We start from the raw sequence: 12,982 nt of genomic DNA on the forward strand, positions 1-12,982 counted from the left end.
GGGGGAGCCAGAGGTGATTGACGGGGAGGCGTGGGCAACGGCGGCAGCGGGAACCCCCCGGCCCCGGCCCGCACGGCTCACCTGCCGGCAGCGAGGGGCGGCGGGCTCGGCCCTCACCCAACAGGGCTCCTAGGCAGAGCTGAGCTCCGCACTACAGAACCTCTTCTTTTGGGTCAACACGTGGGCTTACCTAGCACCTGGCTGTGGAGTATGGGGAGGAAAAAAAAAAAACCTCCTGTAGCAAAGAGAGTTACTGATCACCTCACAGGGGCAGGGTATCGTCACCTTTCCCATCACCTGCTGAAGCTGGTTCCTAGTCCAGACCCGCTCCCTTCACTTCACATCAACCAGAAGCAATGAAGACTTAGGCAGTTTTGCTAGTTAGACAAAGAAAGCCAAACAGATTTAAGTTTCTTTATTTATTAGCTTTTACATATTTTTTTTCCCCCCCCTCAAGTTGCATCTACAGGTACCATTTTGAAATGGACAGGTGTTTTCTGCAAATGAAATCACAGTCCTTGTTCAGCAACACACAAAAAAAAAAACCCAAAACCCCTTTTTGAAACCATGAGGCAATAGTGGTGTTAACTGGGGAGCAGTTAGGGATGGAGAGAGCGGTCCCAAGCCCCACACACGTAACCACAGCCTAAGCGGAGCACTGCTTTTGAGGAAGGAGTAAGGGACAAGTGAGAGACAACCACGGAGATGTACATTAACTAGCAATTAGCACTTGCAAGAATCCCCCCTCAGGCCCAGCAGTCAATCTTAAAAACAGACATACACAACGCATTTTACAGGTCACAGCCTCAAGCTGTGATAATTCACTATTAGCCAGACTCAGAAAGGCTAGATCACGTCCAGTGACACTTCTGGAAGGGGTTAGTTGGTTAGCTGCACCTTTACTGAGCACCAACTCCAGGAGAAAAGGCAGTAGAAATGCTGAAAACAGGTTGTGTTTGAGACCCTGTCTGCACCTACTCCCCTAGGGTTTTGTTTTGATTTACGATCCCAGGTTACCTCCCACCATCTTCAGACACATTCAGTTAAGCAGAGCATCCTTTTCAGAAGCTGCCACTCTTGGGTGCACAGACATAAAAGGCCCAAATACACCCTCAAGTATTTTTAACAGTTCCAAACCTAGTTCACGAGTTACAACCAGGTAGAGCTTCAGTACTTCAAAAACACAGCTATGCTTTAAAAGTACTCAGGATAAGCAGATAGCTAATTTTTCCTCAAAGGATTTAAAAATAAGAGTGATTCTGAGGTTAAACTGAGCCACCCAAGTCAGAAAGCAGGATAAAAAGTAACTTTGGAGTTGTCTATCCATTTTGGAAAGTCTTCATTTATTGTAGTGATTATTTAAGCATACACTATGGTATCAAAAAAAGCCATAACATGCAAGACAGGAGACCTTTTCAGGAGATTTAGCAGAAGCAAATGTAGATTTACAATTAGCTTTAATATAATACTATTTAAAAGCTGATAGCAGATCTTAAGTTCACTTTTGATGCTTTGAAAGAACATGTATGCACATGAATTGTTTGGGAATTTAAGGCAATTTGCATATTAAGATAAAAAACATTAGATTAATAGATTTTTATGTTGTGCTCAAAATGTTAGCTGAATTGAAATCATTTACATATACTTCATCTCAAAGGACTGAGAGTCATAAATAGCAGCTGCTCCTTGATAAAAATACAGTCCTGAGAACAAGCTAGTAGCAATGCTTAAGCTATGACATCTTCCATGTCAGAGTATAAGCTATTTTTGCAATAAGGAGCAGTATTTACCAGGTGTTCAACAGGCAAAGGCATTCTAAACATGCAATAGCTCCCAACAGAAGTCTGAAATTACTTCCAGTATCTTGCTTACAATAGTTTATTTGCACACTGCAGAAAGATCAAGAAATCCTGCTATGCATTTGTGATCACTAATATTTCAAACACAACAACCAAGGGATACAACAGAAGGACAGGCAGCAAAAAGGTGTTTTACAAAAAACCAAAACCACAAGAGTCTTTTAGTAATCAGTTAGATTGTTTGCAAGATAATTGGAACACTCTTCCCTCCCCAACCCCTGGGAATTATTCCCCACACTATACCTATGCTATGACCAAACAACACTGGAGTGTTTGAATTCAGTGCAAGAAGAGTAATTTCAGGACATTTAATTTCACTCTAAACAAAGGCAAAAGTTTATCTATATAGACATCCAAACGCCAACATATTTGGTACAGTGTAATGAAGTTACATAGATTTCACCCTCAGAGGTATGCTCTTGTAGTGATCACCTGCATTCCACCAAAAAAAGTGTTTGAAACAGTATAATATGGTAGACTCAACGCTTTAAAAAAATTTATTCAGCTGGAATTGGAACTCCCTAACATTCACAATATAATTTAGGATGCATTTGTTACATGAAGAGCAGATAAAAGACTTAAACAGTTTCACATACCAGTTAAGATATTCCACATGCTCCTTCCCCACCTACAATACTGACATCTTGGTTGGTTGTTGTTCCCACCCCCCCCCCCCCCCCAACAAATACTGATTTCAGCTTGTGTACCTGACTACCTCCCCCATTTCTACAGGAGGAGACATACAGTGATAACAGTGAGAGGATATGGGACACTGTCCTACCCAGTGTTTGGACCCTGGAAAGGAGTAGGCCTAGCTATAAAAATAGAGTTTGACGATGAGCTGAACATGAAGCGCTTCAGCAACTGAGGCAAAGCCGCACTCAGAAAAAGCTGTATAGTCACCGAGAAAGGAAAGCATCAGTGGCTGAACAGAGGGGAAAGGGGGAAGTAGTCTAACCCTCCCTCAACAACACATTAGCTTTACAAAAAGAGTTCAAGAACTAAACAAAATCCATTATCTGCAAGGCCTGCAGGATTAAATGCCACATTAAGATGACCCATTCCAAATCCTAGATCATTTGTCAACACTTAACAGGGCTTTAGCCATGCACAGTATGCACATTCTATAGACTGACTAACCCCTTCCTTCCACCCCTTCTTCCTCTTTCCCCTCCCCCCCAAAAGAATGAAGTTGATTGATTAGAGAGTTTCACTACTCATTTCCCCATACATCCCCCCCAGTTTTCTTTTCTTTTGACAGCAGAGGGGTTGTCAAATACATTGACAACTTTTCTTTAAACAATTACCAAATTTTAAGGGATATAAAGACATTGGTGCATTCAGGAATTTACATATTTGTAAAAAAAAACTAGTTATAAAACTGCATTTTTATCACCTAGCACTTTCAAGATTCATTGTTATTTTTCACTAATTAATATATTAAATTAAGCCAAGGTTTGAGACCAGAAAAGTTCTACCAATCTACTTAAAAACAGAAAAGAATATTTAAAACCAAAAATGAAAAGGTTAGTTATGTTACATTCCAAAATCCACAGCCCATTATATTAAATGCATTCTTTCTACAGGAATGATGTTCTTTAAAACAGATGATTGCAAATATTTTACTGCTAGACACTATTACATTGGATAGTGTGACTGGAACCTGTGGATGGTGAAATCTTGAGGTTTGTCCAAGTTTCAATGTAAGGTGTCCAAGGTCCTCTCCCAGAACCATGTTTGAAAAAAAAAAAATCACAGATCAAGTTCTTATAACTTTTTTCAATCTTTCCTTGGCTTTCTGTTTCTGGGTGATCTATTCACAGTTTCCTCCTCCTGCAAGAAAGTAATTTGTGTAAACATCAAGGAAATAAAAGCCAAGAATACCCTTAAAACCATTTTGAGCAAACCTACAAAGAATAATCTACTTTCACTTCTACATTAGGATTTAATTTTTGAAAAGACCTACTGCTGTTACTACCCTTCCTTTCTACACACAGCAAACACAAATCCTCTTGTTTTCACAGTGGATGTACACTCTTTGCTGAGTACTCAACAACTGCTGCTGCTGCGAGAATCCCTTTAACTTTAAGCAACACTCCACCCATTTTTAAGTCGGCCATTATGTCAGTGTGGAGCACTGAAGAGGTCACATCCTGACTGCATACAAAGCTGAATAAGCCTTTTGCCTCAAGAAGATGCATTCCACACAATCCCGCTCCTCTCAACGCAGGGTCTATGGCAGTGCCTTTAGCAAGGTGCCCAGCTCTGCTGAAGTTGGCCACAGCAATTCCTATTCTGCAGGGTGATTAAGTTTTCCAAAGTTCTGACACTGGGAGAGAGTATCACACGAGCCAGGTTTACTTTTAAACACTTAAGTCACGTAGAACAAACTTTACTAAGGAAAAACACGCACGAGACTTCCCTCAAAGATTAAGCACTCTCACCTCTGATGCAGGTTTCCTGTCCTCTTCCTCCTCCTCTTCCTCCTCCTCCTCTTGACTAGCACTTCCTATATCAGCATCACTTTTCTGCTTCTCTTCTAAGGGAAATTAAAAAAAAAAATCTCATTCTCTTTTCATTAAGACTTACTTTCAGTTCACTGTTGGCTTTACTCCATGTCTGCCAATCCTGCTGTTTTATTCTATCAGAGAGAAAACTCAACGTGATTCAAGATTATCTAGTTTACCTACCTAGCTTTTCTTCATTTGCTTCCTCCTCCTCCTCCTCCTCTTCCTTGCCCCCTTTGTCTTTTTCTTCCTCTTTCTCCTCATCCATCACATCAGGTTGAGGAGCATCAGTCTTTTTGTATTCTGCAGCACTTGGCTGTTTCTAAAAAAAAAGTTGTCAAAGCCAGGCAAGTATTTGTGATGTTAAGGCACATTTTGCTGGATCTCTTTTTAAAGATTATACTACTTATTACCAGAGGAAATGCATACCTTCCCAGAACAGCAGAAAAGGACAATAAGGAACACTGGCAAAGCCACAGTGAGGATGTAGACTACCCAAAGCCAGGGACGCTCTTCAGCAGCTGCCATCATCTGGCCCACAACACCAGGCTATAAGATAAAAAGAACTGTCAAATTTCATCCCATACAGCAAGTTGTAGCAGTGAAGAAAATTCTGTAGCTTAAACAAATAGGCTTTTTACAACTTTGAACATTATATTTCATACCTCAAAAAAATTAAAGCTAACCTGCACAAATACTTTTTCTATAGTTTACAAATGAAGAATTAGGCTAAAGTTAACAGCCCAATTCTCAGAGCAAAAACCTCACAAAAGAGCAGTGAGTACTGATTGCTACTTACAGCAACCATTACCATATTATAATTAGGAATTGAGGTTCCAATCTGGTTTATCATAACCCCTAGCCTTGGTACATACAGGTATATATTGATAAAGTCTGTGGGAGAGAACAGCAGCAATGCTGCTACTGTTCCAGTCAGAAGCACACAATTAAACCTCTCTTTCTCACCTCTGCAGCACCATCAGCTGCTTTTTTCAGTCCCCATCCATCACTGGCCCAATCATCAGCCACAGCTCTTTCAGTACAGATAATAAAGTTGTCAAAAAAGATGTCAGAAGTCATTGACCATAGCTCAAGTCCCACAGCACTGAAGGGAGTCATCTTGAAAGGTTCCAAATCTTCAAAGAAATCTGGGTTTGGGATCTTCCTAGGTTTCCATATACCCTAGGAAAGACAAGACATTCAGCCTCACCTGCTATAATACAATTTTTAGTTTTCAGCCCATTTTGAACTGAAAGACCAATCCATTGCACTTAATTACAATGTCTATGGGTGCAACTCATCAGGTGTTTTGGTTTTTTTTTTCGTTTGTGCTACAAGAAGTGAAGCCAAGTAAGAAAGCACTTTGAATCTGTCCACTTGAAACACAGTACAACCATGATGGTATTTGTATTCTTAATTACACCTGATGAATCTAAATCATTCTGCTTTTTGTAAGAGAAATGCTGCATTGGCCAGCAGTTTTAAGCAATGAAAACACCAACCTGATAGTTGACATTATCAATCATAGGAGGCTTCCATTTGCCTTTGTAGTTTGGATTGTCAATCATCGGTCGCTGCCAGGTACCACAGCCAGGGGATGTCTCACATTTAGGATTTGCAATCTGAGGTGCCTCCCATTCACCATCCATATCCTCATCCCTGAAAAGGGAAATTCAGTTTTGAAGTCTGCCCCTTGTCTCTATACAGAGTAAGACTTAGACAATGTCTGATTTCTGGGAAAGTTAAAATTCCTACCATAAAAGGGAGATACTGAAACTTTGTATAGCACTGGTCTGTAGGTAAAGACACCACAGAAGGAATGATGATTTCAAGAAGTAGCTTGGAAGCACAGAAGCTCAACAAAAGCCAGTCCCTGAGCACAGCCTCCCCTGCCACCCCTTCCAAGACTGGTACAACTGCGAGATGACCATCCCTGCCCTGTTCAGCTTACAATCACAGAACAGAAGAGCTGAAAAGTGCGCAGGTGAACGCAAGAACACAAAGACTCCTCAGACCAACTCTGCCTTCTACTTTTGAAGCAAGATAGCCTGAATTGATGACTTTGTTAGCAAGCAACAACAAGCTAGCCATTCTTGTACTTGTAAAAGCCAGTACCAAAGCCATGAAGTATTTGCTGTGATTTGCAACAGGCAGTAAACATACCAATCTTCAGGCTTCTCAGCATCAGGGTCTGCTACGTATTCTGGCTCATCATCCAGCCAGCCCTCTGGTTTCACAGCATTTTCATCTGCGATCTTTGCAGGAGCATCCTCATCCCTTGAGAACAGAAAATTATGTATTAACACACACAAGTTCTTAACCCCAAGGCATGATTCTACAGACTCTGAACAAGCCCACTGATCTAGACAACCAGCCAGCTTTGCTTCTGATAGGGTAAGCATAACACCATGATTTCAGAACAGAATTGCCTTGCAATCTGTTACCTATATATGTGCCTCATGGCACAGTAATGATGTCAACTGTAAGGTAGTACTACTTATTTTTTAAAGCCAACCTAGAAAGGGCATATTACAGCAAATCCCGTATCTTAGTGGTTGCTGCAAACACGCATTTGAGCTTCAAATTGAGTCCATGGTTCACAAAGCATAGGTTCAAAGACAGAAACCCAGTATCAGTTTCTGATTCAGGATGTCAGATATTTCAGTCACTTGTAACTATGCATTACACAAACAACTACAAACACCTTACAGTTATACCTTCTGTAGCTCATCTTTTGATCTCATCAAGGATGAAAGCATCAGCTAGCATAGCTGTTTCAGTAAAACCTTTACCTGTGGCCAGCACAGTAACAGGAACACTAAACAGTAATTCCCAGAGGACATGGATCCTGTCTGCCTTTGTCTACCAAAGTGCTGCTCAAACACCTAAACTGACTGTGTTTTGATTACAAGGGTGAGACTCAAAACCTTCTGTCAGTCATCTGAGAAAGACTTTTTGATCAGGACCAAGTTATCACAGGCCAAGGCTTGCCTCAATTCCACCCCTCCAACAGCTTACCAGTCATCTGGTTTAACAGCATCCGGGTCTGGGATTTTTGGTCTCTCATCCCAGTCCTCAGGCTTCTGGTCATTCGGGTCCTCAATCTCTCGGGGTGGATTCACAGGAGGAGACATATCATTTAACAAATTCCCACTGTTGACAACCGTTTGATCAACCAGTATTTCAAAACTATTATCAGGATTCAAGACTGTAAGGAGAAAAGTTGATGTAGCCATTACACATATGATAGAAAGCATGCATCAAAGTATCACTCATCCCCACTGTACAATTACAGCTTCAGCAATCCAAGCTACCACCTATCCAGCAACTGTTTTAAAGAATTGTTAAGAACTTTTCTCCTTATGCCATAGTGTAACTAGTGATGATGTAGCACATCTCACCTTGTGAGAAAGACAACTCATTGCAGGAGTCCTACTTTAAATATGCTAAAGGCACAAAGAAGCTTGTAGAGTGATTCACCAGTTACCACAGCAAGTTGACTTTAGCACAGCCAGTATTGCTTTAGTAGTAAGAATGTATTCACATTCTACTCAAGAATAAGACTCCCTACTACTGACTCACAGTATTTTAATCTCACTCCTTTATCCATTGCTGCCTCTGTAGTAGGAAAAGCTAGAGAGATCCTCCTGAGTACTCCCTGAAAGGTTTTAGTCATAGCTAATATCCCAGACCAGACACTGTACTTCCAAGAACCACTGAGTTTGTCTGGTACTGTGAAAGCAGCAAGAAAAAAAGACTATCCCTCTAAATCTAAAGCCTAGTATACCCCAAATTACTAGGGGGCAGCATTCAAGCAGCTTATAAGTGTTGATAATTATTTTGGATATACTTAGCATATCAAGTTACTCAGGACTGCTCTGAAATTCAGCTCTCCCTTAAGTTCAAGGTCTCATGACCTTTCTTACATGAATCAAGACTTCTTGCAAAGAAGAAATAAGCCTTTGTATATTAAGATCAGTTTTTACATTCAGAGCTTTCAAGTGGTTTTTAGTTGTATGGTGTGTTGACACAAATATTCAGTTCATCTGGCTCATTTATGAGCTTTTGGTTCAGGAAACATAGTAGTAGTTATTAACATACATAGTTAACAGTCACCGTACCCAGAGTATAAAGATGGGTCTTCTTATCAGTAAAGTAAGTCTTCAGGTCTGCATCTGGACGCTTTGCATGCTTCTCCTCATATTTGCCAGTCTTGGGGTTTTTGTGCCGGAAGATGAAGTGCAATTTATAGTCCTCTCCACATTTGTCAGGACCAAACATGATTGTATATGGAGTTTTGTCGTGGAACTGATCCTTTAAAAACAATGCAGAACTTCATTCCATTATTTTTTGAAATACAACTTAAGTCACTGCTTGGCATAAGAACTCCCAATTCATTAGAAATTATTCTGCAACTTGGATATCAAGCCAGTGAAGTATTGCAGACTTTAGCAAAGGTCTAGAACTGCTCAGCTACTAGGAAACTCCAGAGTTTTCACTCAAAAGGCCAAAAACTGCTGAGTGCAAAGTACTTTGGAGATCAGGCCCTAAATATGCCCCACTGCCTTTATTGAAGAGGTTTCTTCAGGAAGAAGCAAAATGAAAAAAAGTTTTCTTTCACAGCTAATACTCAAAGTAGCAGCATTACTCACCAGGTTCAATTCAGGGGTTTTTGAAAGCAATTTCACATAGGCCCCGCCACACTCTATTCCATTTTGGAAGTTTACTTCATACCTAATTTTAGTTTTGGACAGAGAGAGAGGGGGAACATGTTATACATGAGGAAAAATTACCTCTGTAATACACAATTACAGTTTTTGAGTACAAATTAAGAGTAAGACATTTTGTTGTTGTTTGCTTTAAATCTCATGTCCAGTGAATATTAGAAATACACACTACACTCTAAGCACTAAGCAAATATTCATAAGAGCCTGAGAAACAAGAAAAATTGAGGATTTAGAAGACTTAACCTGACAGAAAAGATTAAAGGAATTGAGTGCTGGTCTAGAAGATTATGATCTAGAAGTAGAGAGAAGGAAGAAAAAGCTTACCAGTATGTAAGACACTGCAACAGAGTTTAAGGCAAGCCAATTATTTTCCCCACAACTACTATGGCAGACAGACAACTCAATTTGCAAGACTACCAAAGCAACAACAATTGGATCCTAGGAGAAGCCCCTTTAGGGTTATAAGCATACAACAGTATATTTAGGGATGCCAAGGAGTCTGAAAAAGGCAAAACATCTCTGTCAGGAATAGGCTAAGTATGCTTGATCCTCTCTCAATGCCAGCAGCTGGAGTGGATGACCACTGGGATTTATTTTTAGCCTTGTATTCTGAGCCAAAACTAAACAGTCATGCAAAGCAAAGTGACCAATGCATTATCTTGTGCAAATACAAATTAGCTTACTCTGTTTAAAACTGATAAAGTAGGTAATAATCCACAATTCAACTGTTCTCACTGAATGATATTTTTTTTCCCCTTCTTGCTAGTCTTACATACATACAAGTAGATTCTTCTACATCAGTCATGGCCAAACAGAGCTAGGCAAGCTGTTCCGTCTTCCATGACAGATGAACCAAGACAAAGGAAGGAGGAAACGAGTGCATCTTTACCACTCTGTCCACTCCACCTTGGAAACAGGGGGCAGTTTACTGCATAAGGAAGTCCACTGACCTACATACAGACCAGCTTTCCTCCAAAAGGACAAGGACTTTCACAATTAGCAGTACAAAAGTCAGTTGCCTGACCTTGTTACTACAATTAAATCAAGTGAATTGAAGTCCCGAGACAGGTTACCAAGTCTAGTTTTCATAGACTCCTTTTCAGGCTTCAGAGGGACCCATGCTGTTCCTAACTTACCACTTTGGGAATACGGGTTGCTATTTTACTCTTACTTAAACAGTATAATAATAGGTTACAGTATCTTGTGTCATCTAGACCCCCAGGCAACAGAAGCTCTGTTATGGAATTAACCTCAGCCTGCTATCATATCACCCTTGAAATAACAGAACACTAAGTTATCCTTTACTTACTGTATAATAAGGGGTTTGGTATCAAATACAAAAGGCTTTGAAAGTTTGGATGAAATTGCATGATGCTTGGCTCGGGTTACCAGTACAAGCCCTTTGTCTCCTGGAAGCTTAGTGTCCTTCATGTCTTGGACTTCCCATTTACCTGGAAAGAAATTAACCCAACATTATCAAAACTTGTTCAAAATTGGGCTAAACAAAGACTGTCTTGAACAAGATAGTCAGCATTCTGAAATAACACCCTACAGGGTACCTTATCAAGTTATTAGCATAACATCTTCACTAAAAATTATTTTGAAACCTTCAAGTGGATATTTTGTCTGAATCAGAACTACACTTTATATTCTTAGCCAGGTATATAAACACTCCTCCCATTTTCTTCAGTGAATATAATTTTAACTGGGAAACAGAAAACAAAGGCTTGCACCTCTTCTTCAGGTATGACAAAAAACATCAGAAACATCTATCATCTAAAACCTGGGTTGGACTCACCATCGTATTTGGCAATCTCATCATCCGTATCATCTTTTTTTGCCCTGGAAAGGATCCATCTAGAAGACAGACATCCAATGGTCGAAAAACCATACCTTTTTTTCCCCCACTAAAAATCCTGCCCTTAAGATAAGATAACCCATGCTGTCCTATGACTACAGCCCAGTGTCTTCATCCCCTGAGGAGTTCTATCCCCAGGCCTGCAATTACAGCCCAATGTCCTGGGTCCTATCCTCCTCCTATCCTCCTCCCTGAGGAGTTCTATCCCCAGGCCTGCAAAGTTTTCTGCATTTGCCACTTCCCACCCCACCCCCAAAGCAGGACCATGGCCTCAGTGTCTTGCTCTTGTAGAAAAATAAAAGTACCTCACCATCCTCACATTACCTGAAGAAAAAAGTCAGATGAGGATTAAAACATTACACGTGTATGGCTCACCTCCAGCTCACCTCCCCCTTGTTACCAGAACTTAAGGAAATACTAGTTTAGCTCAGCACTTTAACAGGCAGCCTCATATAGTCACTGCTGTAATGCTCGCCAATCACTCCCTTTGATTCGATTTTGAATAACACAAGCTCTAGTGAGGGTCTCGCCAACCACTCCCTTTGATTCGATTTTGAATTCGATTTTTGAATAACACAAGCTCTAGTGAGGGTTTCATTGCCTTCCACCAAAATCTTTAATTATTTGCTATACTGAATCATCCTTCAGATTATACTCACCCATCCAGAGTTCCTTTATCAAAGGACTCCGCAAAATACACCTCGCCGGTTGGGACTGGGGCCCTGTAGGTAACCTATTGGAGAAGAGAGGCATTTATGCACCTTTCAAGGCACATTCTCTATTCTAAAGAAATACAGGCATATACAGCTCACATTCCCCCTCTACACTCAAGTACAGCTTACCTGGAACACCCCTGCAGCATAAATACAGAAATTAAATAAATATTGCTGCTTGTGCCAAGCCATTGTGCTCTTGTCTGTAACTAAAACTAAAGTATATATCTAGCCGGAAACATTAGCATTAACTCCTTATAATCGCATCACAGATTTCAAAGGTGGATCTAAGTCTTCAGGAAGAACATGGAAGACATGAGAATAGGAATGAAGCAGCTAGGCTTAATTCCAAGCCTTACTCCCAGATAACATCTTTATTAACATCACAACATATTAAATGTTAGCAAAGTAAAGACAACTCTGATCAGACTTACATTAACCACAACACAAGCGGTAACGCAATTTTTAAAAAGAAGTTCCATGCCAAACCTTTGGAGTTGGAGGAGGAGTGCTCATTTCAGACTTTGACTCTTCTGCCTCCTCAATGCCATCATCCAAGTCATCCTCAATATCAACTACATCATCACCATTATTGTCATCATCCATATCATGTGCCTGGACAGCAAGAGTCCCAAGAGCGACCAGGGTCACATACAGTAGCCATTTCAGCTCCATGATCTGAATAAATAAGACAAGGCAAAGAGGTCAAGCCAGTGCTGCATGCAGAGCAAAGCATTGCTTCTCAGTACAAAACCAAGCATCCAAGACAACAGGTGAAACGCCTAGTCATACTACTGAAAGAAGAGTGCAAACTTCTCTTTTCAGCTCTTATTTACTGCATCTGGCTGGTTGACACAGCTCTAAAAGCTGGAGAGGAGTACAACATAAAGCTAAGTATTTAATACAAAACAGAAGTTAACTGAGTGGAGGACCACGTGTGCCAGTTGTGCAGATCATGCTGCAGAAGTGTCATAATTTTGCTCTTACACTGCCACAGTCCATGAGCAGAACAGCAGACACATGTACACACCACCACAACCTACGTACCTGCAAAAGCCTAAACAGAAAATGTATTCCTTGCTTATGAAGGACTTTAAATGCATCATGCAGAAACTGCAATTTCCATTCAGTTCAGGAATTGAAATACAATTAGCTAGCTCTTTCAAGCGGAGAGTAATCTATGGAGTAATCAATCCTCCATCACCTGTTCAATATTTTTTGTCCTTTCAACTGTGGGACACTGGCATTTTCATTCATCAGTCCCCTTCCCCAGGTTTTATTCTGGAATTACCACCACCAGCCATTGATACTACTGGCA

The 12,982-nt window shown here is 40.6% G+C and overlaps 1 protein-coding gene across 1 annotated transcript; it reads right to left on the reverse strand.

The window, feature by feature from the left end:
• Positions 1-451: 451 nt before the first annotated feature.
• Positions 452-12,339, reverse strand: CANX (calnexin). The gene is made up of 14 exons (XM_009285862.1): positions 12,154-12,339; positions 11,611-11,684; positions 10,892-10,950; positions 10,403-10,544; positions 9,019-9,100; positions 8,488-8,680; positions 7,385-7,574; positions 6,530-6,643; positions 5,869-6,025; positions 5,333-5,548; positions 4,796-4,915; positions 4,550-4,688; positions 4,304-4,398; positions 452-3,692 (listed from the first exon to the last, which is right to left on the reverse strand). Exons 1-14 carry the CDS (start codon positions 12,337-12,339, stop codon positions 3,639-3,641), a joined length of 1,821 nt encoding a protein of 606 aa, XP_009284137.1. The 3' UTR covers positions 452-3,638.
• Positions 12,340-12,982: the final 643 nt, after the last annotated feature.

This window comes from Aptenodytes forsteri, unplaced genomic scaffold, assembly GCF_000699145.1.
Source record: "Aptenodytes forsteri isolate BGI_AS27 unplaced genomic scaffold, ASM69914v1 Scaffold54, whole genome shotgun sequence".
Lineage (NCBI taxonomy): Eukaryota > Metazoa > Chordata > Aves > Sphenisciformes > Spheniscidae > Aptenodytes > Aptenodytes forsteri.